The sequence below is a fragment of the Balaenoptera acutorostrata genome, chromosome 8, assembly GCF_949987535.1.
Source record: "Balaenoptera acutorostrata chromosome 8, mBalAcu1.1, whole genome shotgun sequence".
Taxonomy (NCBI): domain Eukaryota; kingdom Metazoa; phylum Chordata; class Mammalia; order Artiodactyla; family Balaenopteridae; genus Balaenoptera; species Balaenoptera acutorostrata.
This window is the reverse complement of record NC_080071.1, coordinates 64183718-64210149: the sequence shown is the minus strand read 5'-3', so window position 1 is coordinate 64210149 and position 26432 is coordinate 64183718. Positions and strand designations below refer to the sequence as shown.

At 47.2% G+C, this 26432-nt stretch overlaps 1 protein-coding gene across 1 annotated transcript in view; it reads right to left on the bottom strand.

The window, feature by feature from the left end:
• Positions 1 to 26432, bottom strand: part of NRP2 (neuropilin 2) — a 101574-nt gene that overhangs the window by 60937 nt on the left and 14205 nt on the right. Inside the window, exons 3-7 of the mRNA XM_057551352.1 lie at positions 18750 to 18931; positions 12676 to 12906; positions 11449 to 11604; positions 9633 to 9802; positions 7636 to 7791 (exon numbers count right to left, since the gene is read on the bottom strand). Coding sequence (XP_057407335.1) covers positions 7636 to 7791; positions 9633 to 9802; positions 11449 to 11604; positions 12676 to 12906; positions 18750 to 18931 — 895 coding nt within the window. The remainder of the gene's footprint in view (positions 1 to 7635; positions 7792 to 9632; positions 9803 to 11448; positions 11605 to 12675; positions 12907 to 18749; positions 18932 to 26432) is intronic.

The following is a 26432-nucleotide window of genomic DNA, read 5'->3' as shown; positions in this document are numbered from 1 at the left end:
GCCCAGGCCAGTGTAGATGCTCCGTGTCCATCAAAGTCTTTGAGCTCCTTGGTGGAAGGACACGGTGCAGGCTCACAGCGTTCCTGGCTGTCTAACCTCCCACCACGAGGCAGGCCCTCATTCTGTGCATAGCCCCCTTCCTGATGGGGCTTCAGTATTGCATCTGCGCATGCCCGTCTCTTCATTCCCTATGCTGTGACCTGTAGTTTATTTCTATTTTGCTGTAAATATCTGAACGTGGCCAGCTCCAGGGATTGCACAGAAAGCAGGAAATCTTTCAAAGACAACACAGTGTTGAAGCCCTGAGGTAGAAACCGTGCAGGAGATCTTCTTCTTCTTCCTTTTTTTAAGGATAAATATTTCTCTCCACTAATACATGTTGCGTTGCATCCAAAGTTCTCCTTTTCAATCTCCTTGGCACAGACACTGAAGGAGGAGAACAAAGCAGGCAGAGAAGATAGATGACAGGAGTCGAGGGCAGAGACGGGGGAAACCAGGAGCGCATTTAAAAAATCTGTCTCAGAAACAATGGTACCGACTCATCCTCACTGCAGAACCTACGGCCAGCCCTCCCACTCCCACCTCCTTCCCTTGCATTTTCTCTAAAACCAGCCGTCGGGGCTACACGTAGACATACATTGTTCATCAATGAATGCCATCCTGTTTAATTAATTTGTTGCACCAAACAGGCAAGGGTGTGGGTGAGGGTGAATGCTGCGCTCGGGGAATGATGCTAAGGTAATGGACCTTTTTTTTCCTGTTTGTAAATCATGGTCCTGACATTTCTCTCTTAAAACTCTTCCTTAAAGACTATAAAATTTTTTTAAAGCTGCTTTTATTCTAGTGAATGTGGGAACTTAGCCAGATACAGAATCAGAAAGGATGTCTCTCTCATGTATAAATATATATATATATATATATATATATATATATATATATATATATATATATATGAGAGATGAGAGACAGAGAGAGAGAGAGAGAGAGAGAGAATTTAAGGGAGGGAAGGGATGCGGGTAGGGCAAATAAATTCCCTAACCACCAAATGCTCGTTTATGACCACGATGCCCTCCTGTCTCCTCCTCCTTTACTTCAGGGCTGTTTTTGTCATCAAGCAGTTTTGCTGATGTGAGGGAGGAGATAGAGGAGCGGGAGCTGGTCGTGGGGTGCAGGGCAGGGGAGACCGCTTTCTTTCTGGGGCTGGGGGCTGAGGTGGGTGGGATGTGCACACCCCCATCTGTGTGTGCCTGGCGGGGCCCGTTAGATTTACTGCGGGATTATGTTACCCCCATGAGACACTGAGCCCTGGAACACAGCATACTAACAGGATTAGGGTTTCAGGATTTGAGACAGGAAAGCACGAGGGAGGAGAGGAGAGGAGGGCAGCTCCGGGATTTGGGGCTGAAGGAGAGATGGTGTGGGAGGGAGTGGAGCATCAGAGCAACGAGGGGCCGGAAGTCCTGCTGGGAAGGTGGGGCAGAAACAGACATTCTACCTGGGTGGGAAGGGCCTCCACGCTGAAAACCTCCTACAAAGACACCGCCACATTATTTAAGGAGGCACCTTTAACTTCCAGGTGGGGAAAAGAGAGCAGAAAAGGTACAGGGAATGAGGCTGCTGAGTCTACCTGCCACCTGCACTCCTTTTCCGGGTGAAATCGCAAGAGAGCACAGAGCAGGGAACCAGCGATGGCAAAGAACCTGACAATCCACCTGGAGAGGTGTTCCCCCCACTGCTCATCTAGGGGTGCTGAGGTTAGGGCAAAGCGCGTGTTTTCGCAGCCCAAGCAAAATCACGGCGCCGTTCCACATCCCCTGCTATCTGCTCTGTCCCACTGGCCCCTACGCACAGTGGGGCCTGGGAAGCATGAGGAATTTAGCATCAAGGCTGTGAGCACCAGGGAGGCTGGCCTCAGCTCTCGGAGACAATTCAGCACCCATGGGAGTTGGGTGAAGCCAGCCATGGGAGCCTGATGGAGAAAAGGTTCCAAGCTTGTGTATAATGAAAATTTCCCTGGAGCTTCCTAAGTGGAGAGGCTAAAGGTCTGAGCTCATCCCATGGCAAATGGATAAGGGACAAACTTAATTACCGAGGGCCCTGGATTATTCTTGGTTATAATTGAGGGGGACAGATAAACTGGGGGGACTTGAATTTGAACAGGTCATCAGCCCTCTTCTAAACATATATAACCCTAGACGATGCAATCATATCCACGACTTCTAAAGTCTGATGCCCATTGCTAGCTGATGGTTTGAGTCACTGTCTTAATCTTATATACAGTAAACAAAATTATTACAATAAAAAGGAAAAGGAAGGGGCTTCCCTGGTGGCGCAGTGGTTGAGAATCTGCCTGCTAATGCAGGGGACACGGGTTCGAGTCCTGGTCTGGGAAGAGCCCACATGCCGCGGAGCAACTAAGCCCGTGTGCCACAACTACTGAGCCTGCGCGTCTGGAGCCTGTGCTCTGCAACAAGAGAGGCCGCGACAGTGAGAGGCCGGCGCACCGCGATGAAGAGTGGCCCCCGCTCGCCGCAACTAGAGGAAGCCCTCGCACAGAAACGAAGACCCAACACAGCCAAAAATAAATAAATAAATAAATAAAAATTAAAAAAAAAAAACAACAAAGCAATGAGCAAGCATCCTTGAGTATATGTATTTATAAAAAAAAAAAAAAAAGAAAAAAGGAAAAGGAAGAGCCAGTCATCCACCAGGAGGCTTAAAAAAAAGGTATTTTTTGAAAACCTAAAAATTTTCATTGGAGGAATAATTGCACTCCTAACTGAAGAATGAGGGGTACCGTTAATCTGAGGCAGCTCAAGTACAGGCCCCATCAGATGCAGGGAGAAGTCTGGACGACTCATCAGGTTCCTTCCAGACCTATGATTTTAAAGGAGGCAGTAAATATCCCATGGGCTATCCCTTGTTACTTTTTAAATTGATAACTTCCTTCTGTTCAAGAAGAGCTCTGCCGGTCTAATACATTAGTTATATCTGCAGAGAGCCTTCCATCCACGGATCCCAGAGTGCTCTGCCAACAGTAGCTACAGCACCATTCCATTAGGGCAGGCGGAAACACTGAGGCACGGAGCTGTGAAGAGAAATTTCCAAGGTCACGTAGTGCATCATCCAAGAAGATCTGCAAAAAGACGCCACGTGGTTCTAACCGTTAGCCGACTGATTTGGGGGGTGTGGTTTTATGACACCACTCTCTCTCCTCTTAAGTCTCTGATAATTTCACAGAGGGTTTTAAATTCTCAAATGGCTCTCACAACGATTCATTTTAATTTGGAAAATAAATGTAGTACAGAGGATTTTTGAAGCGGGGGCTTATTTGTTCTGAAGGGATGTGGCCAGATCAAACGCAAAGCAACTTCATTCAACGCTGCATCTCAGGATTCTATGATGGGGCCCAAAATCCAAAATGCTGAGCCCCGCGCTTGGAGCCATGACCTTCAAGCACGAGTTGACTTCAGATCTCCGTGAATATGCACCCCTCTCGACCCGTGGACGGAACATCGAGGAAGCCAATTTCCCTCTGGATGCAAGATGGTGAGCCAGACCTGGATCAGATGATGGAAACACTGGCCTGAAGTCAAAGCCTGGTGACCGGTGCCTTCCAAGGGACTCCACGGTTCCCCGTGTCCCTGGGGCAAATGACTTTGCCTTGAGAGCTTCAATTCCACAGTCTGAAACACTGTTAAACTCTGAAGCAAATGGGCCAGTGCCTGAGGGTTCTCCAAGCCCCTTGGAAGTCATCATTACATTAATAGGATGAGCTTAGTGCATTTCCGTTACTCATTACAGGGTAATTCTGAAAACTCTTGGACCCAAACCTTACCTGATCCCCGCCCTCACCCTCCCACCCTCAATCTGGCCATCAGGACACACGTAGCATCCGACAGACTCTTTCTTTTAGCCGGGATTTCTTCCAAATACGTCAGAACAGCCTAGCAACACCGTGACTAAGAGCTAGGTAACCAGAGCAGTGTCAGCAAGAAAGATGCCCATGTTTACCGAATAAAGGAGAACTGAAATCAAGGGCTTTTGCCTAGACATATAAGGGCATGGCCTCTATCCTCCTGCCCGGACCCCAGCCTCAGCCTCACTGCCTCCAGTGCAGACTCACGGAAGCAGCATCTCAGAGGTGAGCAGGATCTTGGCCAAGGCCTCGTGCCTTCCAGCTCCCCCCATCTTTCTCCACGCCCCTCCCTTGGTTCGCGTGTTCATAATTGTGCCTATAATTATAGACACACTCACGAACCTTCTACTGTTGTATTTACAACACTCTGTCTATATTTGGGGTGTTATTAATACAGCTGGTGAAACCAAAGCAGTAGTTTTATGCTTGTGGTTTCTGAAGAAATCTATGTGAAGCAGTTTGTATAATCCAAGGGAGCATGTAGACTGGCTGTGGGCTCTGACAGGCAGAAGAGCTCTCTGCCTTGTGGTTACTCCATAAATACGCGTCAGGAGGGGCCCCCCCAAAGGAAAATCATAGGTTCCGTTTTTTATGGCATGTGGAGCTGGACGAGGATTTGGGGATGTGCTGTACACGTGGGCTGCGTAATTGGGCTGTGTTTTGCCAGGAGGACGTTTGCGACGCTCCCGGCCACAGCGTAATGCCTTTCTCATCGGCAGCCTCACCGTTACCTGGTGGATGGAAAGAGACTAAGAAGAGGCCGCTCACAGGCTGTGGGAGACTGCAGAAGAGTTCCTCGGTCGTCCTTGCTTCCCGGCCACGAGGAAGTCTTCCCCCCATAGGCTCAGGCCTTGCCTCAGCCCATTCTGGGTCCAAACTGTAAATACTGTTTTGCAAGGGACTATCACAGCCATCCTCCACTACCCTGAGTGCTCATGAATCTTATTTTTCTCTGACTTCCCCAATTCCCTGGTCTTTGGTATACCGCACTGGTGTTGACGGTGACCAGGGGATGGGAGTCAAGTTCCCACATTTCTGCCCCAAATATCACCGTCCCCTCCTCACACCCTGTGCCCTGGTTCGCGTCCGCAAACCCTCCCCTTGCCCCACGGAGTAGAGCAGCCTGTTGCCTCCACCTCGGCGGGGCTTTGCTCGCAGGTCCTGCTGGCTGAATTCTGCTTTCAAGCCCACCACTTAGCACCGTGAGCACAGCGCCCACCATCCCGCAGCTACAAAGAGAAGCTCAGCGGTAGCGCCCCGGGGGCGTAGACGAAGCATCTCCCCGCACTGCCCCCAAGTCCCCTCCTCGCCCCGCCTCCCGTTCATGGCATCGAATCAAACTGCAGCAGACTTGACAAATCTATTTGGCACGGTTCACTCAACTATTTCAACCCGAACAGCCAGAGCGCCGCGCTGACGCACCATGAACGGTGCGGGATCTGCACATGAAATACAGTCGGCCGGGCGTAGATCTGCTAATGAAGGAGCAGCAGAGATCACCCCCGGAGGCAAGAATCTGGCAGGTCTCCTAGCTCGCCTGCCACACCCGAGGTGGGGACAAGGGAGCAGGGGGAGTGGGCGATGCTTAATTGTCAGGCTTTCCATTCTCCTGCCTCCTTCTAGGGACCAAGAGAATGAATTTCTAATGGGGACAGAAAGGGTTTTTCCTCTGCCCCAGCCTCCTTTATGTGGGCAGGACTGATTCACTAAAAAGCACAACAACAACAACAACAAAACAAAAACGAAATTACCCCTTGGCTCCTAGGGAAAGAAATTTAGCCACAGGTGAGAAGAGGAGGCAAAGGAGAGAGAGAGAGAGAGAGAAAAAAAAGAGAGGAGGATATATCTGATATGAAGAAGTTGAGAAGAATGGTTCTAAAGGAACCCAGAAAGCTAAATTCCATCCTCAGGAATATCTTCCCTGCAGAACGAATACCAGGGACAAAGCCAGGGAGGACAGCATTCTATCAAAATGTGCAGTGCTAAGGTATTTCCAAAAGCAGATTTCCTACAAATGGTGTTTTAAATAGCATCCCGGTCCATCTGCACGCTTTTAAAATTGGCTTATGCTACAGTATCCCTCTGGCCAGTGCCGCTTAGTCATTGAGTCTAGACAGGGAGATGGTTGGGGGAATCTCTTCCCCCTCCCCTGTACCCACCCCGACCCAGCTGCTGGCCCTCGCCTGCCTGGCTGACCTTCTGGGTTCTACCAGTTTCTTACTGAAAAGGGAGGCTGGAGAGAAAGGGTATGAAAAAGAGCAGGCTGGGATGAGGTCTCAGTCCAGGGTGCTCCCAGCAAGCCATGCCAGACTCTAGCTTGCCATGTCCAAGTGACATTTGGTAACTCTTCCTGAAACAAAGGCAGGCAATGAGAAACCAGACCTGGCTCAACTCATCAAGATGGGGAAGTCTTTCAATTGCTAAGTCTCTCACTTTATCTGTGAAATGGGGCGTGTGTGTGTGTGTGTGTGTGTGTGTGTGTGTGTGTGTGTGAGAGAGAGAGAGAGAGAGAGAGAGAGAGAGACACCTGGTAATATCTAGAAGCCATGATTTCAGATGAATGGTGCTATGTTACTATGGCGATCTTAATTTTTAAAAATCCACTCCTTTAAAAACTCACATTTCCCGAGTGAAACAGTGCCAACGTTATAGTTTAGGATTTTCTGGGTCCAAGGTTTCCAGTTGCACCAGCAACAGCAAGCTGCCTTGGGGCAGTGACAGGAGCCAAGGGGGCCCTGTTTAGAAAAGACCTTTGGCTTCTCCAGGTTGGACCACCTGTGTTGCCTTTTGATAATTCACACCTGACCGACCAGGGGGCTGCTGGGACTGTGGCAGGAAGAGGAGAGACCCTTTCCCTCAGTTCCCGATTCCACTGGGAAGGATGAGCGCTCTCCTCTGGGACCCGAGAGCCAACCCACAACGAACGGAGTTCTCGCCCTGCCCACGTGAGACCACCGGCCGTTTCCAATAAGCCCCCCATACGCTGAGTCTACCTCACACCCAGTATGTACCTCGCGGGCGCCAGCTGCGGGCCTGTTCACCGCCAGAGCGCCACGTGTCTTAGGAAAGTGGAGTGCCAGACATTCATCCACATGTACAACAAAAGCCCCACACCACCCATGCGGACACACCTCCGAGGGCCCCAGACACTGAAGGCACCAGCCGAGCGAACTCAGCGCCTCGCTGCCACACGGATGCCAGTTCAGATCCCATCCCCGACACACCGAATTTCTCCTCATTATTTATTGTCCTCTTTCTTCTTCGGGACATTGTGATTCCCTCTCAGGATCTGTGCCCTTTTCCTCCCAGACCTCGGTAACTCCCGAACGGCAGTTTCATGGTGTTTTGTGACTCTTAACCCAGCATGTGCAAGGGACTCAGGCCATAAATGCTCAATGAATCCTGTACGGGGAGACTCAGACAGGGAACACACTTTCTCCTTCATTTGCAGTCAGAGAGCACCCTGCAAGCTCTCTTTCTCTCTCTGCTGTGCAAGATGTGACAGCAGCAAGGCTGTCGGAGAGACAACGGTGTTTTTCAACCACTTTAGCGTAAGAAAGAATATTCGCAGGGCCAGCGTCTCCGGTGTCTCCATCAATTATTGGAGCCTCAGGGAACAAGGCCTCCTTGTCCGCGTGGGGTGGCTCTGCAGCCCTTCTTGTGCCAGCCCTCCTGCCCCACCCCGGCGTGCCCCTGCGGTGGGGAAGTGGGTTTACCTTGTGGTTCTTGCCGTGCCGGTACACCATCCAGTCTTCACCATTAGTGCTCACTTCCAGCTTGTAGGATTTGACATAGTAGCCATTCTGGGTTTCCCTGGAAATCGCTCCCTGCGTGGCGATGGCCGTGAGCACGGTTAGAAAACGTAGGTCCACCTGAGGAAGACAGGCGGAGAAGGAAGGGGGCCTTGACTCTCTTGACACAGGGCTGCATCTGGCTTTTTCTTCAAAGGACACACTTGTAATCCTTAGCTCACAACCCGTGCCTGTGATTCGCTCACAGGTACTGGTGATCTGTATCCATTTGCGTCCCCTGGACAGTTGAACTCAACATATTCGAACTGCACTGGACACCTTTGAAATTGGAACTTGATTTTTTTTCTTTTCTCTTTTTTTTTGCAGATCTGAACAGACAGGATTATGTTTATCTTAAAGGAATCACTGAACATCTAGAACTATGACCCCTTCTTACTAAACCACGACCTGCCTTGGATAGTGAAAGTGGATGCTGGTTTAAGGGAACAATGGCTAAATCCAATCCAATCCACTCCGCTCTGATCCAGTCCAATTCAAGCCAATTCACTTTCGATGCCCTAGTTGCCAAAGTCTCAGCTCGGAGCTGTTTCCCCTCCCCTCAGTTCCTCACTCCATTGTGTATTTAGTGGCTCAGGCCACCAAGGGGTCAGAGGGCATGCAGAGTCTGCCCAAGCAATTAAGCTTATGCACCAAGTCCTGACCTTTTGCCCGATGAGGAGGAGCGCCAACATTTTGAGGCACTTCCCCTCCCACAACACCAAGCACATTTGGAAATTGCTGGATGTTATTCCTTTGCTGACCACAGTGTTTCTTAGTGGCAATCTCTGCGTGATCAAAATTTAGCCAGCAGACACCAGTAAAATTTGATTCAGTAAGCATTTATTGACTACTTAGTATGTGCTCTGCATCATTAAGCATTCAAAAGGAGTACACAATGCTGTATATGTGTATGATAAACAGATGGAGAGCAATAAGAGAAAGTATATGATTAGGACCCAAAATGAGGACTACAATCAACAGAATGCTGGCTAGAAAGGAGAACTTTCTGGAAGCTCTGCAAGATGAGAAGCATTATTGGAGAAGCAGAGGAGAGAGAGTGACAGATGGCCTTAGGGTTGGGCGTTAGAACCTCTGTGGACCCCCTGGAAGTTTCTAAGTGGTCTTTCTCCCTTTCCTGTTGCCTGCTCTGCGACATCCTTCTCAGAGTAGAGGTCGCCGTGTCGCATCAGAGCTAGGACAGGCTTGTCAGTGGGTCACGAGGCTGTCTGCCGTGTGTCATGAAAGCAGTCATTGCTCTAGCATGGAACTAGCAGCTTGCTCTTCCCTGGGGATGAGAGCTGGACCAGTGTGTAGTGCAAGGGAGGATTACTCAACAGGAGCTGCAAGTCTTGAAAGAAGGAAAGCAAACAATAGTCTGAAAAGATGCTGCAGGGCATCCGAGCAACTGGAGTTTCACTCCTGGTAGTGACATTTTCCCACGTGCTCTCCTGATGGCTGTAGGCAAAACCCTCCTGGGAGGGCTCCCTCCGGACAGCAAAGATCATGAGAAGCTGCCGTGCTTCTCATGCCTGCCCTTAGGAAAAATGCCCCTTAAGTCTCTGATGCCTCCCTATGCTAAGAATGAGGACACTCTGTAACTGTTTATGGAAGTTCCTTGGATAACTATAGTGAAAGGACAAACAGCTTCCCAGCCAAGCAACTTCTCCAAGGCCTGGTAATCTTCACAAGGGCACAGGCAGTGTCCATCTTATTTGTCATTTTATCCCAGCACTTAGCACAGTGCCTGGTATAGTCTCTTTGTGCCTGGAATATGGATTTCTTTGGATGGATGGATGAAAGAAGTTCTCAAGTATGTTGTGTTTATTTTCTTTGTGTTCTTTGTCCACTCTAGCGAAGGAGCCAGCCCCCTTGCCCACCAATGCACACACACTCTGCACACCCTCTGGTATCTGAGTCAGTACCTGGAGATACTCCTTGCTGGAATCCAAGTTGGGTGTCCAGCCGTTGTCATCGCCATGGAGCCGGCTTTGGTGAGGTGTCCACCTCCCATCAGAGTAGGTAGATGAGGCACTGATCTGCTCATTAGCAATCCGGCCAGACTCCATTCCCAGAGGGACATTGCACTGAAAGTCTGGGGGATGGAAATGGTCAAGGGCAGAGTTAGGTCTCTTCACCTTAAACCCCTGGGACCCCCAGAACGCTGCTCCCTTCTAGGGATGAGTCCTTGTAGGCACTCCCTCATCTTAAAGACCTAATTATACACTCACATTTTAAAAACAACTATGCCAAAGTCACGGAGATTGACAACCCCTCTGGGTCTGAAAGGAACTAAATTTGACCTAAAAGAAATCAGGCTGTGGATAAATAAGAATCATCATACAAATTAAAAATACAATCTAAAGCACAAGAACTGTTAGTGCTACAGGCTACGGATGCTCACAGTTTCCAGACGCACTATTACTGAAATACAGGTAAACGTGTGATAGACTTGGGTGGGCTGATACATCGTGGGAAGCCTGCTTTATTAATAAACACCCAGGAGGCACTTTTGCTTCTTTCTTTCACTCAACTGTCTCATGAGTTCTGGCACAGAAGACAGACGTTACAAAGCAATAAATACCTGTCTTTGGGAGACCTCTCTGTAAGCAAAAGTGTGTCACTCTGTATTACCCTGCACCACCTGTCTGGGCAAATGGACCCAGATGTCATTTTCCCTGGCCTTGCGCTGTCAGTTTAATTGCTGTCCTTCCTATGGATCCCACGGACACTGGTCAATATTTGTGTGTGCATGTGTCAGATAAGGACCAGCAATCTTTTTCAGGTATCAAACCTACTCTGTAACTCTGTGACCGCACTGGTCATTTGCAGAACTTGGTGCAACTCACAATACTGTTTTCTTGTCACTCAATCTTCATGAGCTCTTTGAAGAAAAAAACAAAAGCAAAACCCAGAACAAAACCCATCAGTCGGCCAGGCTGCCGCGTGTGCAGGTATGCATGTGGTAAGCTGTCTACAGCCATAGCAGGATTTGCCCAACTCCAATCATCCTGAAAGTGTTCCTTTAGTCCTTCAAGTTATCATTTGGGTTTCTTGGTGAAAATGGCAGCACATCTTAAGCACATGTCCAAGAGGAGCTGATTTAAAGATGTAGCTCAGGGCAAGAGACTGATGGTCTGGGTTCAAAGACAGCAGGTTCCATGACTGCTGGGGTCAGGGTTATACTTTCTCTGTTTGCACATAGTAGAAGCTCAAAAAACTGTGTTTATTAGAAGAACGAACTGAAAGTCCAAGCAGTGTACCAGCCTAGTGAGAGAAACTCTAGCCAGGGCCAGAGATGTTTAATGTCAAAACATATGTATATAGAGAGAGGTTTAAAATTGCCCAGTTTTTTGACAATGGTCACTGAGGCTTGGAGAGGGAAGAAAATGGCCCCAGACTCAAAAAATGTTAGTACAGGAGGGGACTCGATATAAATATCCTAACTAACCTCCCTTTCATTCTGAGCCTTGAGATGGTCCTGCGGCATTCCACGGGAATAACTAATTCTTGGTATACATACTTTTTCTTTAAAGAAATGAGTAGCCAGATTGACATTTATCCTATTTTCATTAATCTCTGCCTAGCAAGAGGACACAGCTCCCATGCCCTGAGCTCAGATGCCACTGCAAATTCTGGAGAATTCCCATCTCCTTCTCTTGCAGGTCAGCCTCTCTTCCCCACACACCCTCACAGCCCTGATGGGAGGACAGGACAGAGGTTCCCAACCGGCCAACTCACTCTCTAGCGGCTCTTGGTGAACCAGGTAGTAACGTGCAGAGAAGCCATCCTTGGCCACTGCCATGTCCGTGTGAAAGGTCAGAGAGAGGATCCCAGTGGCCGAACGGAGTTCAGAAGGTGTTTTGGTCCCACAGTACTTGCCAATCAGGGGTCCGACTGGACATGCAGGACAAAGAGAGGTCACAGAAATGGAAATGCCAAACCCCATTGGCCGTACATTCTCCCTTCCCACAATTGCAAGTCATTCAATGGGGCATCACTTTGGATACCTTGGCATAAAAGAGCAACCAGAGATTTGTTTTAAGAACAATGGCTAATATTTTTCCTGCACATTAAAAAGTATTTTCACTGACCTGGGCTCATTCACAGCCCTGGGAGATGGACTGGAAAGGTATCATTATAATGTCTGTTCTACAGAAGAAGAAATTGAGGTTTGGAGAGGGCACGTGACTTTTCTTTGTTCATACAGCTAGGAAATAGCAGAGCTGGGACTCCAACCCAAGTTTCCTGACTAAATCTTATGCTTTTCTCAGGAAATGAAATTGCTTAGCCATCAAGTCTTCCTTACAGTGCAAAATACTTAGAACGACTACAAACAACTACAACAGTGAAAGATTGGTTCCCTTGCTGATCCTAAATATACCCAAGACTTATGCTGGTCTCCACCTGAGAAGTACAGGTTCCTCTTGGCCTTGGGGGATGCACCTTTTATGCATCTATGACTATATAAATGATAATAAAATTACAGTAATTATAGTGATGATAATAGCAGCTTATTTATACAGATAAGACACAGAGAGGTTAAGGAACTTGCCCAAGGTTGCGGAGCTGCTAATATGAGAGCCAGGATTCAAACTTAGTCAATCTGGCTCTAGAGTCCTATTTGGGCATAGGGGGTGGTCACTGAGTCACTCTCTATGGCAAGCCTGATGACTTGGAGCAGAAAAGAACATTACCTCTAGGTTTTCTCATCCTCATCCAAGTATCTACTCAGTCTCCTCCTATCCCTCTCCAAAGAAATATCTCCAAGAGAGAAAACTGCCTTTCTACAATGTCTCTGAAGTCATCCTTGGTGAAGGATAAGAAGAGAAAGTCATCATGGGTCATAGAGAAACCCTGAGGAGCTTTAAAGTCTTTGTTCTCTCTCTCTTTTTTATTGCTCCTAAAGCAATTAGCAGGCAAAGGGGAAGCTACTGAGAAGTGCCTGGTGATGGCGTCATCACTCACCATGGGGGATGCCATCCCAGATGTCCAGCCAGTCGTATTTGCAGTCTCCCTCTCCCACCTGCAAAGGGTCGTGCTCCAGGTCAAAGGTCAGGAACTGCAGGATGATCTCCATCTTGGGTTTGGCCAGGATGGTGAAGGTGCAGTCCAAGTTGTGTGGGTACTTCTCGGGAAACCCGGGGGACTCGATCGTCCCGTTGGGGCTTGTGAAGTTCTTTGAACAATCTTCGGAGCCTGTATGTAAATGAGAACCATAGCATTAAGAGAGTGGAAGAGGATGCCTTTCTCTGTTGCCTCTGTCACATGGGTTATTTAAATGTTTGGGCCCAAATTTCCCTACTCACGAAGTTTTTGTTTCCACTGGAGTGGCCCTTGAAGCAACATACTTTTCACATCCACGTTTCAAGCCCTTAAGCCAGACCATCTTTAGGAGAGAAATTAGGGAGTAGAGCAGGCTTGCTCTACGTATTAGAGTAAGAACAGCAACTGAGGATTTGGGAGGGGGGTGGTGTAGAGAGAAGTGTGTGTGAGATACAGGGAGGGAGAGAGAGAGATGGATTCTCTTGAAAAGAGGAACAGAGTCTTCTTTCTCAATTACTCAGCTGCTTGCTCCAGAAATGTAAGTTATTTCAATCCTCAAGGAAGGCTTGCTGATTGCCAGCAGGGAAAACAATGTGACCCCTTATTTATTGCTGACCTCAACACTGGCCCCTATTGTACCAGAGCCAACTTGGTGCCCCCATCTCCCTCCAAGATCCAAGGTGCCTCAGGGGAGGGGCAAAGGGGAGCTCGGGTCTCATTCATGTCATGACTATATTAAAACTAGCGGCTCTGTAGTGGCCAGACAATTAACAATTGAGGTTTGTAGCTGGTGGATCACAGCAGGGTTTGGGGATGTTAAAGGCCGCTCCAGCAGCAAGTTTGGAAAAAATGTGGCAGTGCATTGACATTTGGAAGGCTTCTGGTTCTTTTGTGGTGGGGATGGCCTTTTTTCTCTCCTAAGCTCTTGTGTCTGCTTTCTTGGGGCTCACGGAGGCGTCTTATTAAATGCTGCACACATTCGCATCCTGGTGCAGGCTTGGACCGCAGTGGGAGGGAGCTCGTAAAAGGATTACAGCCACTGTCTCCCCTAATGCCTCAAGGTGGAGTCACATTAAAAGGGCCCTCATGTGCTGTAACCCAGCCACCATTTGCCAGGGTCGCCTGGGACGGTCCCAGGACACTGCAGCCCAGACCATGGGCCCAGGGAGCTGCACGGAGCCAGAAGTTTTGCAAGTTAACGCGATGAATGTAAATGCTGCACAATTAGCATTGATTTCACTGCGTTCTGATTTTAAAATTGAAGAAGGGAGCAGGATTTATGAGGGGAATAATAGGCACTCTAAGCATGAAGAAAAAACACAGAAATACTAGATAAACTAGGTGTTTACTGGCAGGAAGTGTCCTCTGGGGATCCCACTGAAATATAACTGTGTGATGTCAATACGCTGATCTTAGCCCGCAGCGATGTCTTTATCCGTGTCTCCTGCAGCAGCCCCTCTGCGAGTCTCTTTATTGATGATGGCTTTCTGGAAAGCGGCAAATGTCTGACTTGGAAAAGGTGACATGCAAATAAGTGGGGGAGGGGATGGAAACTTTTTTTTAGCATCAGACAGGAAGTTCCAATATCCCTGCTCACCCTTCCATCACCTCCGCCCTTCCAGCCAGCACTGAGCCTTGGCAGGGTGGGAACCCGGGACACCTGGGGCGAGAGCTAATCTTTTCAGGATTCTTCTTCGGAGGCTCTCTAATGCTGCATCCCAGAGGCTCTGCGTTCCATCATTCTGAGGCCAGGTGGCCCAGTGGGCAGCCAGGCCTGGAGGCAGGAGATGAGATGACCTCTCCCCCAGTTTGTTTACCACGGAGCCCCCAGTTTTGTTTACCATCAGGACCCCAGCTTCTGAAAACCTCCTCGACGGTCCAGGATGAGGCAGTTTAGCAAAGCCAAGCCAGCTGGCAGGTCTTCAGGTGGCTGAGAGGGATTTTGAAAAGGTTAGCGTTTATGGCTGCCGGGCCACTTTGCCAGAGGAAATTAACTCTATTCACAAGTTGCTTCTAGAAAAGGCATCCTGACATTCCCTCCTAGTGTTTGCCCTATTGTCATTCCTTTCCAAGGCAAGGGGAATCACCACTACCCCCACCCCCCGGAGTGGGGAATTTATAGTGGAATCTTTCTTTAGTCCCAGTCATCCATGGGGGAAAGGGGCTTCCACAAAGGACACTTAGAAAGTCCAAGAGAGGCCTGGAGAATGTGAGATTCTAAAGTATCCACAGTTTCCAAGGTTCTGTGGTCCTGTAATGAACTGGAGAGATTTTTTCAATCTGACGTCCTTAAGGCAAAAAGAAAAAAAAAAGCGTGTATCTATCTCTGACGTGCGGCTATACACGGGTGTATCCTGTGGCTTATTTTGAATGAAGTAGAAAAACAGTTTTATCCTTTTCATGCAGAAAAATCAAGCCTGTCCATTACAATCGTGCATCCATCTATAATTGTACCATCTTGCTGTTTGAACTATGGTCAATGTCAGAAAGCAGGCAGCTGAATATCAAATGTGGAGAAGAGATCTCAGGAAAGGGTGACCATCCCTGGGACAAGGGTTGAGTCTTGCAGTTATCTACCTAATCCAAGATGCTTTTCTGCAATGTGTTAAAAAGGATTAAAGGTTAAAAAAATAGCTCAGTCTATAAATACTCAAGTTCATGCAATGCTAAAATTGTCCATAGAACCTGGGGGATTTTGGCTGCAGTGAATGATTTCATACCAAAGTACTCTGGTATGAAAAATGCCCACTCCGTGGTTTTTCACTGTAAATTGTACAATAACTCTGCAAGCAGAAGTAGAATCTGCACACATAAGGCTATTGAAAACATGGTGGATTTATCCAAAGATGAGTTGAGGCTGACCACAAAGGTAAATCCAGTTCTTCAATTTAGGAAGTGGGAGTAGGGGGCACCCCAGGTTTTCTCTGTCTGTGAATAACCCGAGATTTCAGTTTCCAAAATGTCACTGGGCACCACGAAAGAAAACTTGATCTTGAACTTTGGTCAGAAGACAGGAAAGAAACACACAAAACCCCCCACATTTTCCAGTGATTCAGTTTCCAATGTTACTTTTTAAATTATTTTAAAATTCCTTTCTCTGTTCTGCTTATGATTTGGTGATTTGGGATCACTTAAGTCAGCGAGTTGTTTGGTTTACCCTTTTATATGTGGACCGTCTGGTCATACACAGACTCTTTCATAAACCACTTCATTCAGGGCAGACGTGAACCTCCCTCTCCAGCCACTTGCCCCCATCTGTACTGAATTGTAAGTTTATTTTCTGTCAGTATAACTCTGCAGCAGAGCCCTGTCTGGGCAATGTGCTGTCGAAGGCTTCCAGAGTCCTTTGTACAGTTGTGTATCTGTTTACAGTTCCCCCTTCTCTCTCTTTATGAATTTGACTAGCAAACACAACTGTGTTTGTTTGGATTTCTTCAGCACGTTCATGCGTTTCTTTCATGTTCTGTGGATGACATAACTTTGTGTATTTTCTCTCAGGGCTCCAACAGTGGAGATCTGGGTGTGGGACGTGGCACCTGGAAGAATGCTCATCTTCCTAAACTTCTCAGTTTTGAACTTGGCACACCCCGCCCCCTGCACATATATGTGCTTTCTGAGGGTTGACTTTCAGGCTGAGAGTTGCTCTTTCCAATGGGCGTGATGGCACGTGTGAACAGCGCCGAGGCCACTGGGCTCTCACCTCTTTCTTACATTCCCCAGAAGAATGGCTGTTGTTGGCCGGTCTGTTATCTCCCGCTGCTGCAGTAATCTTTTTCTTCCTTCTGTAGGCAATCCCAGGCCTTAAAGTAGACTGCCCCACTTCTCCATGCCCAAGCCACCTTCCTTGGCTGGCTCCTTTGTTTCTAGGCTTGCTGCCTCCCTCATTCAAAATCCTACATTAGCCTGTCCTCAAAAGAGCAATGCTGAGTTATGACACTCTCTGTGTGTTTTGTCTTTTAATATCGACTCTTCAAATTTGCATGATGGATAGAGCTAACATTCACGTGTTTGTGTCGATTTCTGGAGGATGCGGCACTATCCTTTGTGAAATACTAAGTTGGGAAACATGAAACAGAGATGAGCTGGAATGGTCCTCCCCACCCTTGTTCTGACCTCCGGTGGCTAGCTCCCTGGATGGCCTTGCTTGGAGCTGTTTTCCTTTCATGGTCAGCACAGCAGAGCTGACTGGCAGCTTTAGCACTGGGGACCTAGCTACCTAATAGGCTTCCCAGATAACCTGCCGGCAAGCCACGCAGTAGCTCCCTCATTTTCACATCCATAGCATGTTAATCATACCTTCACAGTTATTCACTCTGCCTCATATTATAACAATAGTTTACCTTGCAATTTACATATCACTTTACACATATTCATCCAATAACATATACTGTGCATCTGTTCTTTACACACTGTCTCCCCAACCAGAAAAGGGCAAACACCCCGTTTCCTTCCTTCCTCTCTTCTCTCTCCCCATTGCTCCCCAGCAGAGGATGGCATAATGAGGGGTCCATCAGTGCCAGTGGCACTGACTAATCTGAATCTCACACAGGACCCAGGGGAATGTGGATGAGGTGATTTGGGAGCCCCACACCAGCCCGAGCCACTGGACACACAGATTGTCAGTCCCTGTGACCTCATGTAGTCAGGAGCATGACGACCCGTGGCAGACGGTCCTTCTTGGGACTCGTGCCCTGGGACACTCCCAGCTCCCACTCTGGCTCCACGCAGCTCCCTCGGCCCCAACCTTTCATTGGATTCTACGATCTTGTTCTCAGGCAGACAAATCTGGCAAATATTTAGACAGAGTGGATATAAAAAGTGCTTTCAGCAGCTACCACTTCCTTTCAAGAATTGTTTGGCGAAAAAGAAAATATATATGAATAGTTCCCCTCACACTGAACTCAACAGGCGCCGGACTTGGGCCCCTCGATGACAAGGCTGACAGCCTCCCCTTTCAGCAGACTCTGTCCATGAGTTGTAAAACTTGGGCTGCTGGAGAGGGAAACACAGTCGTAGACGGGGCGGGAGCCCCTGAGGTGGGGGGATGGCCAGGGGTGAGGGGAGAACTGGAGGATAAACTTCACTTAGCCTCAAGATAATGAGCTCGCACATGGGAGGGAAGGGCACGCTGCTTGGGGTGCTTCCGTGGAGATGCTGAACCAGCAACTTGTGAATCAAAGTTGTCTCTACCCAGTTATGGATATTAAGCATTGGCCCATATTCTCAGGATCTAAAGTAATCTAAGGGGGACCTAATGGAAAGCAAGTGGTCAACTTAAAAGAAGGAAATGTGCTCCTCCTCTCTTTCTGCTATCTTTTTCAGGGTGTCGGCTTCATCGGCATTTAGGAAGTGTGGGTTCAATGGGTAGACGTGACGCAGTGGAACAGCGAGGGGAAGTCCTAGGAGCCATATTTGGGTGTAAAAGCTACTGTGTGACTCTGTTGGTGGTAGTGGTGGTGGTGGATCATAGTAAGATTTTTAGAGACTCCTAACACTGAAAAGACGATGTTCTTCCGTCCCATGTAATTCCAAAGAAAGGTTGTGTTAAATCATGAAGTAATTAGGAGGATGTTTAACCAAGTTTTGTTTTTACCATGAAGATTATTGTGATTTAAAAAAAAACACACACACAAAAATCAAATTCTTTCCAAAAGTGTTTTTCTATGTAACAGGTTCTCCTATTCTTTCGTTGCCACAAACAATGTTTATCTGCCCAACATGCTGCACCCAAGCACTAACCTGGCAGCTCGCCCTCTTAAATTGGCTGGTAACTTAAACTGGCTTTTCACCTCAGGCTGTATCCAGGTTCACCTTGAACCTCTCTTCCCTCCATCAACTTGCTCAGGCTGGATAAAATTAGAACCCTTACCACCTGTGTCAACCCACTGGGCTCCATCTATGAGCACATAACTATTACGTAGTTCCCGCACACAGCGCCCCATGGCCAGACACAGAGGGCGGAGTCCCATCTTCTCTCCACCCATGACCGCACTGACCTGTCTTGAAGATCTCATAGCGGAGGGAGAAGCCTGCCCCCTGCCGGGCGTAGTCGGAGGTGAACTTGATGTAGAGGACCGAGCCCGAGGAGATAATGGTGGGTGGGGCGATGTTCCCACAGTGCTTTCCCAGGAGGTCTGCGGATTCGCTGTCCCCATCCCGAATCTCAATGAAGTCATACCTAGGTACGGATGGCACAAAGGGGTACATATGAGAAAAGATCACTTTTCGGAGATGAAAAGGACTGTTTTCTCCCTCCAGCTCAGGTGCCTCCATCCACTTCTAGACATTCAGGTGTTTTGTATTCATCAAAGGGCACTTACGTTTGCTTGTAGAGACTGGCAAACATAGATATAGGAAGTTGCATTGCTTTCTGAAAGCCACACAGAATGAGCACCTCAGCGGATGGCTAGACTTTAAGGCCTTATCTCTTGCTCACATGAGAGCAATAGCATCATTCTATCAAATGTCTCAAATATTTTTTTCTTTGTGCGGTAGCACCATTTTTATTTCCATTATGATCTCTCTGAATCTTAGTCTTTTCTTCTTAGCTCTGTGTCTCTGCATGTTACTTAACCCCTTTGAGCGTCAATTTCTTCATCTGTAAGATGAGGATAAAAATATCCACTTCAGGGGATTGGGATGGAGATGGAATGGAAAAATGTAAGGAAGGTGCTAGGCACCGAGTCAGGCACATGGGGGCTGTTTCAGAGAGATTTGTTTATTTTCCTGCCTCTTCCCCAAGTTCAGTTCTCTCCTGGGTCATCTGCTCTTCTCTTCAACGTTTAGTGACAAAGACTCCCCAACCGTGGGCCACCTGCCTCCCTGAGATGACTCTGCGAAATTCACAGCAGCAGTGTCTATCTAGTTAACAACACGTTTTTAAAAGGAGTCAGCACCACGTTAGATAAGGCAATAAAAACCTTTCTCCAGGGGCTTCCCTGGTGGCACAGTGGTTACGAATCCGCCTGCCAATGCAGAGGACACAGGTTCGAGCCCTGGTCCGGGAAGGTCCCACATGCCGCGGAGCAACTAAGCCCGTGCGCCACAACTACTGAGCCCATGTGCCACAACTACTGAAGCCCGCGCACCTAGAGCCCGTGCTCCGCAACAAGAGAAGCCACCGCAATGAGAAGCCTGCTCACCGCAACGAAGAGTAGCCCCCGCTCGTGGCAGGTAGAGAAAGCCTGTGCGCAGCAACGAAGACCCAAATGCAGCCAAAAATAAATAAATAAATATTTTTTAAAAACACCTTTCTCCAAAAGCAGGGGGTGAGTCCCTGGGGACCCAGCATCTCTGAGCATATAACTATTAGTCTCAGCAAGAGGCAGATCGGGCTGCCTTCCCCACCCTGAGGCCTGAGTTCATTTCAGACAGAATGAAACTGGCCCGGGTTGGGGAAGACACCTCAAAGACATCCTTGGCTAGGTTCGCGGGACGGCACGCCTACTGCGCCATTTTCTGTGTACGGATATGCACACTTTCAGCTTCGGCGTGTGGTCTGGCAACCCTCACCGTCCCGCGTCTGTGCTCTTGTCTGGGCTCCCAGGGAATACTCCTGTCACAACTGTTGACGCGGAACATTTCTTCCCCACCAGCTCCCTCAAATTGCTGGCCACTGTACCATTATTTACTGAAAGCCATCCATCTCCCTCTCTCTCCCTGTTTATTTATTTTGCATCAACCTGTTAAAACAACATGTCCGAAATCTCTTCCTTTGGGGTAAAGACAGGGACTGGGAAGGCTACCCTACCTGGCATGTGCCACACACACAGGGTCTGTGGGAGCCGGTGGCCTGCAGGAGTGGCTTGTTTGAGCTGGCGTGGCCTGAGGCCGCAGCACCGCCCCTGGGAGCCGGACTTCAGATGGCTCAGCCACTTCCAAATAAATAGGCCTTCGCAGGGAGTATATGGAGTGGACCAGGGTTAGTTCATTCTTAAGCCCAGAGGGCTGGAATCCTACAGTCCAGAGAATCGCAGAAGCTGGTTAGAGGCCAGAGAAGAGGAGATGGCAGGGTTTTCCCCCAGGAGGTCTGGAGAGATGGACACAGATTGGGAAAGGCGGGGGTGGGGGAATCTGTTTAGGTCTTGTGATTTCAGTGTGGGAGATGGTGCTGACTTTGAAAATGTGCTTCCTCACTTCCAAAACAAGAGTGAAAAGACACTTAGTTTGTTCTCAAAGGAAATTCCCCCAAACCTTCTGGAAAACCCCTCCTTTTTATTTCCACACTGTTGGACAGTCACTCTCAGCTGAGTAGTGGTGATGCCTTCTTTACCAGGGTGCACAAAGGTGGAGAAGCACCTATATCCACGGAGCAGACATTACCCAACTCGCCTGGAGGAGCCAGTGTCCCCCCTAGCCCACCCCCATCCCTGAATTAGACAGAACAGGGTTTGGGTCCCAGCTCAGACTTATTAGCTGGGTCCCCTCAGGCAAGTTACTCAACCTTTCTGAGCCTCAGAAATGGGGAAAATAAGAGCAAAATAGGGATACTAGAATTTTTCTCCTAGGGTTTTTCTGAAATTTAAATGACCCACATCATGTATATAAAGTGTCCCAGCACGTGCTTCATGAGTGTTCACGGGGATTTGTTGTATTTTCACACCCATTTCAGAGGAGAAGCAGCTGAGCCATAGTGCAGAAGCGACTTTCCCTAAGGGACAGAGCAAGTGAGTAGAGATGCAGTATAAGAGGGAATGTACAGCTGTTCAAACATTTTGGAGGGCATTTTGGCAAAAATGTGAAAAGCGTTAATATGTACACACCCTTTAATCCTAGCAATCCCACTGCTAGGATTTTTTCCTAGGAAAATAATCAGACAATTGTGCAAAGATGTATATGCATCTTTGTGTGTATATATTTTAAAAAGCATGTGAAAAGTGAAAAGATGCTTTGTTTATAAACAGCATTGTGTCTAAACAGCACATTGTGTCCAACAGCAGTGGCGGGTAAATGAATTTTGGATATTTATAAAATGGAATACTCCACTGCTATAGTAAAAGTGCTATAGGTCTAGTTGTTTTATTTTTGCTTTTAAGGAAAAATGTCCACGATATATTGTTACGTTGAAAAAAAGTAGATTTTTTTAAAAGTATGCTTTAAAATATATATAAGTATATATATTTCCTTGCATATACATACAGAAAAAGTCTGAAAGAATATAGACTAAAATAGGGACTTCCCTGGTGGCGCAGTGGTTTGGAATCCGCCTGTCAATGCAGGGGACACGGGTTTGAGCCCTGGTCCGGGAAGATCCCACATGCCATGGAGCAACTAAACCTGTGAGCCACAACTACTGAGCCCGCGTGTCTAGAGCCCGTGCTCCACAACAAGAGAAGCCACCGCAATGAGAAGCCCGCGCACCGCAAGGAAGAGTAGCCCCCGCTCGCCGCGACTAGAGAAAGCCTGCGTGCAGCAATGAAGACCCAACGCAGCCAAAAAGAAAGAAAGAAAGAAATTTAAAAAAAAAAGAATATAGACTAAAATATTAACAGTGGTGAGATATATGGATGGTGGGATAATTTGTAATTTTTACTTTCTTCTATTATCTGAATTGTTTACAGCGAGCCTGCATTTCTTTAAAATATATAAAATAATGATACTTCCATAAAGAATTTTTTCCAAAGTAGAAGAGCTGAGAAAAATAATCCAGCTCTCAAAATTTTGCAGATAAAAAATACCATCGTCATCACGACAATCATCATCCATCTCACAGAATCACCGTAAGGGCTAAATAAGACACAGCTTGTTGGAGCACCTAGAATAATACCAGGGACATGGCCCACACTCAGTGAATACTTTAAAAACATTTTTTTTAAAGACGACCAGATAGCTCCAGTGTTTGTGTTGCCAATTTCTATAGGAAGGACCAAAAAAAGGCCCTGACATCCCACTGGCTTGTTCATCAGAAGAGGAGGGTTTTATCTGGTTGCCTAAACACCCGTGGAGTAATTTAGGGGATTAACAGAATCAGTGATGAAGCAAGTCTACCCAGCACATGTCATAGCTATAAACTTGCCTCAATTTACTCAAAAGATATACCACCCAAATCCTTTTGGGTAACGCGGCCAGCTGCAAATACATCCTTACATATCTACGTACACATATATAGTGAAGAGAGGCATTTTTGAAAAAGTTTCATATAAATCAATCATATCATACAGTTTCTCTCTGAGCTTGTTATTTATAAATTTTTATTTATTTATTTATTTATTTATGGCTGTGTTGGGTCTTCTTTTCTCTGTGAGGGCTCTAGTTGCAGCAAGGGGGGGGGACACTCTTCATCGCGGTGCGCGGGCCTCTCATTATCGCGGCCTCTCTTGTTGCGGAGCACAGGCTCCAGGCGCGCAGGCTCAGTAATTGTGGCTCACGGGCCTAGTTGCTCCGCGGCATGTGGGATCTTCCCAGACCAGGGCCCGAACCCGCATCCCCTGCATTGGCAGGCAGACTCTCAACCACTGTGCCACCAGGGAAGCTCTGAGCTTGTTATTTAAAGGACCCCTCTGGTGAGTCCTTTTGTGAAGTAAATAATCAGTCCTTACTTGAACTTCTTAGAAAAACTGGATTTTCCTATCCAGTTTGCTTGAGGGGAAAGCGACCCAGAGTCACAGTTTGGCAGCTAACACCCCCCTTCCCTTCAGTGTCGGGGTTCTGCCCTGTGGACAAGCCCCAGCTAACCACCAGGCCTTCTGGCTGGGGTTTTTGTATAAAGGGCATACTCCAAATGACATGCTGACTCCACGCAGAATGTCTCATTTACCTCCTGTGTGACTGACTCATTTGGGGAAATTTTTTCTTATCAGGGATTTGCTACAGCTGGAGTAAATCTCCTTAGAAATTTCAGTGTTGTCAGGTTCATTTGTGAAGACCTAGCGGAGACTTAGGAACTTTGTGGCCTTGGAATAGATCTCACTTTGCATCTAGCATCTAATCACCAGCATTTGTTTGGTAAAGGAATCTGGGCTGCAAACTCAGAGCTCACCCCAACGAGAGTCAAGTAGGATAACCTGAAAAGCCGTTCCTCTTATTCATTCTCTGGAAGGAAACAGAAACCCGCTCACAGACATATTAACTATTGTGTTTGCATTTCATTATTCCTAATCTCCCTCAGATGAAAAAATTCCTTTCAAAGCTTTAACACTACCTTTTCTTATTTTATTTATTTACTTTCCTAAGCTGAAGTAGCCATCTCTACTCCAGTTCTTTTTTCTCTCTAAAATGGTTCCCCGAGTGCCTTTTTACTTTTCTCTTCACAGATTCCGACATCTGTATGTTGAGCATTTGTCTAGAGAATGCTTTCTGTACTTTCTTTCTTGACTTCAAAGTCTTAATTTCTCTCCCCAAACCCACATTTTGGGCGTGGGAATCTTGATGGTGGAATTAATTATAAGAGTCCACAGGAGAGATATGAGAAAGCGGCAATCTCATCTCTTCTTCTCATCACTAGGCAGGCATGAAAAGAAGCTTTCTACTTTCCATAACTCTATCCACACTTGACGCTGCCCAGCAGGCCACCAAAGGCTGGGTCAGCCAACCGAGCTTGTGCTGGAAGATTTACCACGTGGAGGCCCCTTCTCCCAGGGCTGGATAATGTCTAACCCCATCCAGAGTCTACCTTTATGGATGTCACATAGAACTACTTGTGAGGGGATTTCTATATCGTAGGCAGAGTACTTAGCTGCTCCAAGGAAGAATGCTGTGCCCTTTCTATGGGATTTGTCTACACATCTAAGCACCTCTGCGCCCAAGTCCTGAAGCCATAAACTTTGCCAACCAGGCAATGCCTCCTCTCATGCTACTTGCATCATGAATGTTTAAGCCATTGTGTTTTGGACATGGCAAGTTCTTTCCAGCCCCTGGGCCTTTGCACTTGCTCTTCCCTCTGCCTGCAATACTCTTTGTTAGCTTTTGCTCTGTCTGGTACCTTCTCATTCTTCTGAGTGCAAATGTCACCTCCTCTGAGAAGGCTGCCCTGGTCACCCCATTTCAGCTGGCATGCCCTTATTTTCTACCTCACCACCCTCTCATTGCCTTTCTGGCTGTTACCATAACCTGTAAGGTTTTGTCAATGTACTTTCTTTGTTTAGAATCTGTGTCCTCCACTAGACAATAAGCACCATGAGGGTAAGAACCTCACCTTTTCACGGATGAATTTATAATACTTGCACGGTGCCCAGCACATAGGAGGGCTCACTAACTTTTTGTTGAGTGAATAAATGATTGAGGGACCTGAGGTTGACGTTACATGTTAAGAAGAATGAACTCTGCTTTCTGAGGGGTTCGGTCTGTTTTACACTCTGCATTTGTGCACCAACACACTCACTGAGCTATTCTGGCTGTATCTGGAAACCAAAATGTTGCCTTGTGACTTGAAAACATGAAATATAACATTTTGAGTGGAAGAAATATCTCAAATCATGCTGACAGCATTTTCTCTATTAGTGGCAAACAAATCAACTATAATTAAAATGCTGTCAAAGTGATTTGAGATTTTTCTCACACTTTCAAAGTTCCATATTTCATGAGTAGATTATCCAGGCCAGAGAATTTACCACCTCCTGGACTGCCTTTCTTACAGGAAGCTCAAAGACATCTACAAACACTGTCTTATTAATTCTTACATTAAAACCTGCAGGGACAACAGGAGGAAAAAACAACACTGTCATGGACAACTTTCTCAACAAAGAAGCTGCCTGAGATCCTAAGAGGCTGTGAGGTAGGTCTGCATGATGCTGAAGTTTCTGGTCAATTCAGGCCCAAAGCCAGGTCGCCTGGTCTCCAGCTTAGTAGGGACATCCAGCTTTTCTGGAGAAATCAGCTAGCTGTGAGGTCGGGTTTTTTAAGAAGCCAATTTTATTTCCTTGAATTTCTCCCTTTCACTGGTACCACTTTTATAAGAAGCTGGTATATCAATGAAAAGAGCTCCCATTTACTGAGCATTCACAGTGGGCTAGATCCTCGCTCCGTGTAGGCACTATTTCATTTAACCCTCACTTAATACACACCAGGCCCTGATATGATTACCATCCATTTGCAGATGTAGAGGCTGAAGCTCAGGGAGATTAAGTGACCTGCCCAAAGTCACACAACAAGGAAAGGTCAGAGGCAGGCTTTGCCCAGGCGGTTTCACTCCAGGGCACACTGACCTCTCCTCTGTCCTCTGGCCTCGTTGTTGCATGAAGATTGGAGAGCAGTGGGAATGCCAGATTGCCAGAACACTGTAACATTAGAAGGTGCCAGGTGCAAAGACACCTCTCCGTCTCAGTTAGAGACTTAACAGAATCTCACTCTTTTTATCTAGCTGTTTTGTTTAAACAAAGCCTGTAGGACTCGCCAAATTTAATAGACAAATCACCCATAGATGCAGTGAATAGATTTGGAATTCACGGTTTCAAGACTTATCCAGTAGAAATCCAGCTTGTAAGTGTTCAGATGGGATAACATATTAATTTTTGTAACTGAAGAATTTTTATAAGCACATATATACCCATATGTGAACATATGGTCCATTGGGTGAGAAAACAGTATCCTGTGTATTTATACGCTCTTATAGTATCATCTAGAGCACATATTTTTCAGCCCATGGATTTCCAGTAGGGTCCACAGATGAGTCTCAGTAGGTTGGGGAAACCCTACAATCCTACGCAGAAATTTTGTGTGTTTGTGTGTACGCACATTTTCCT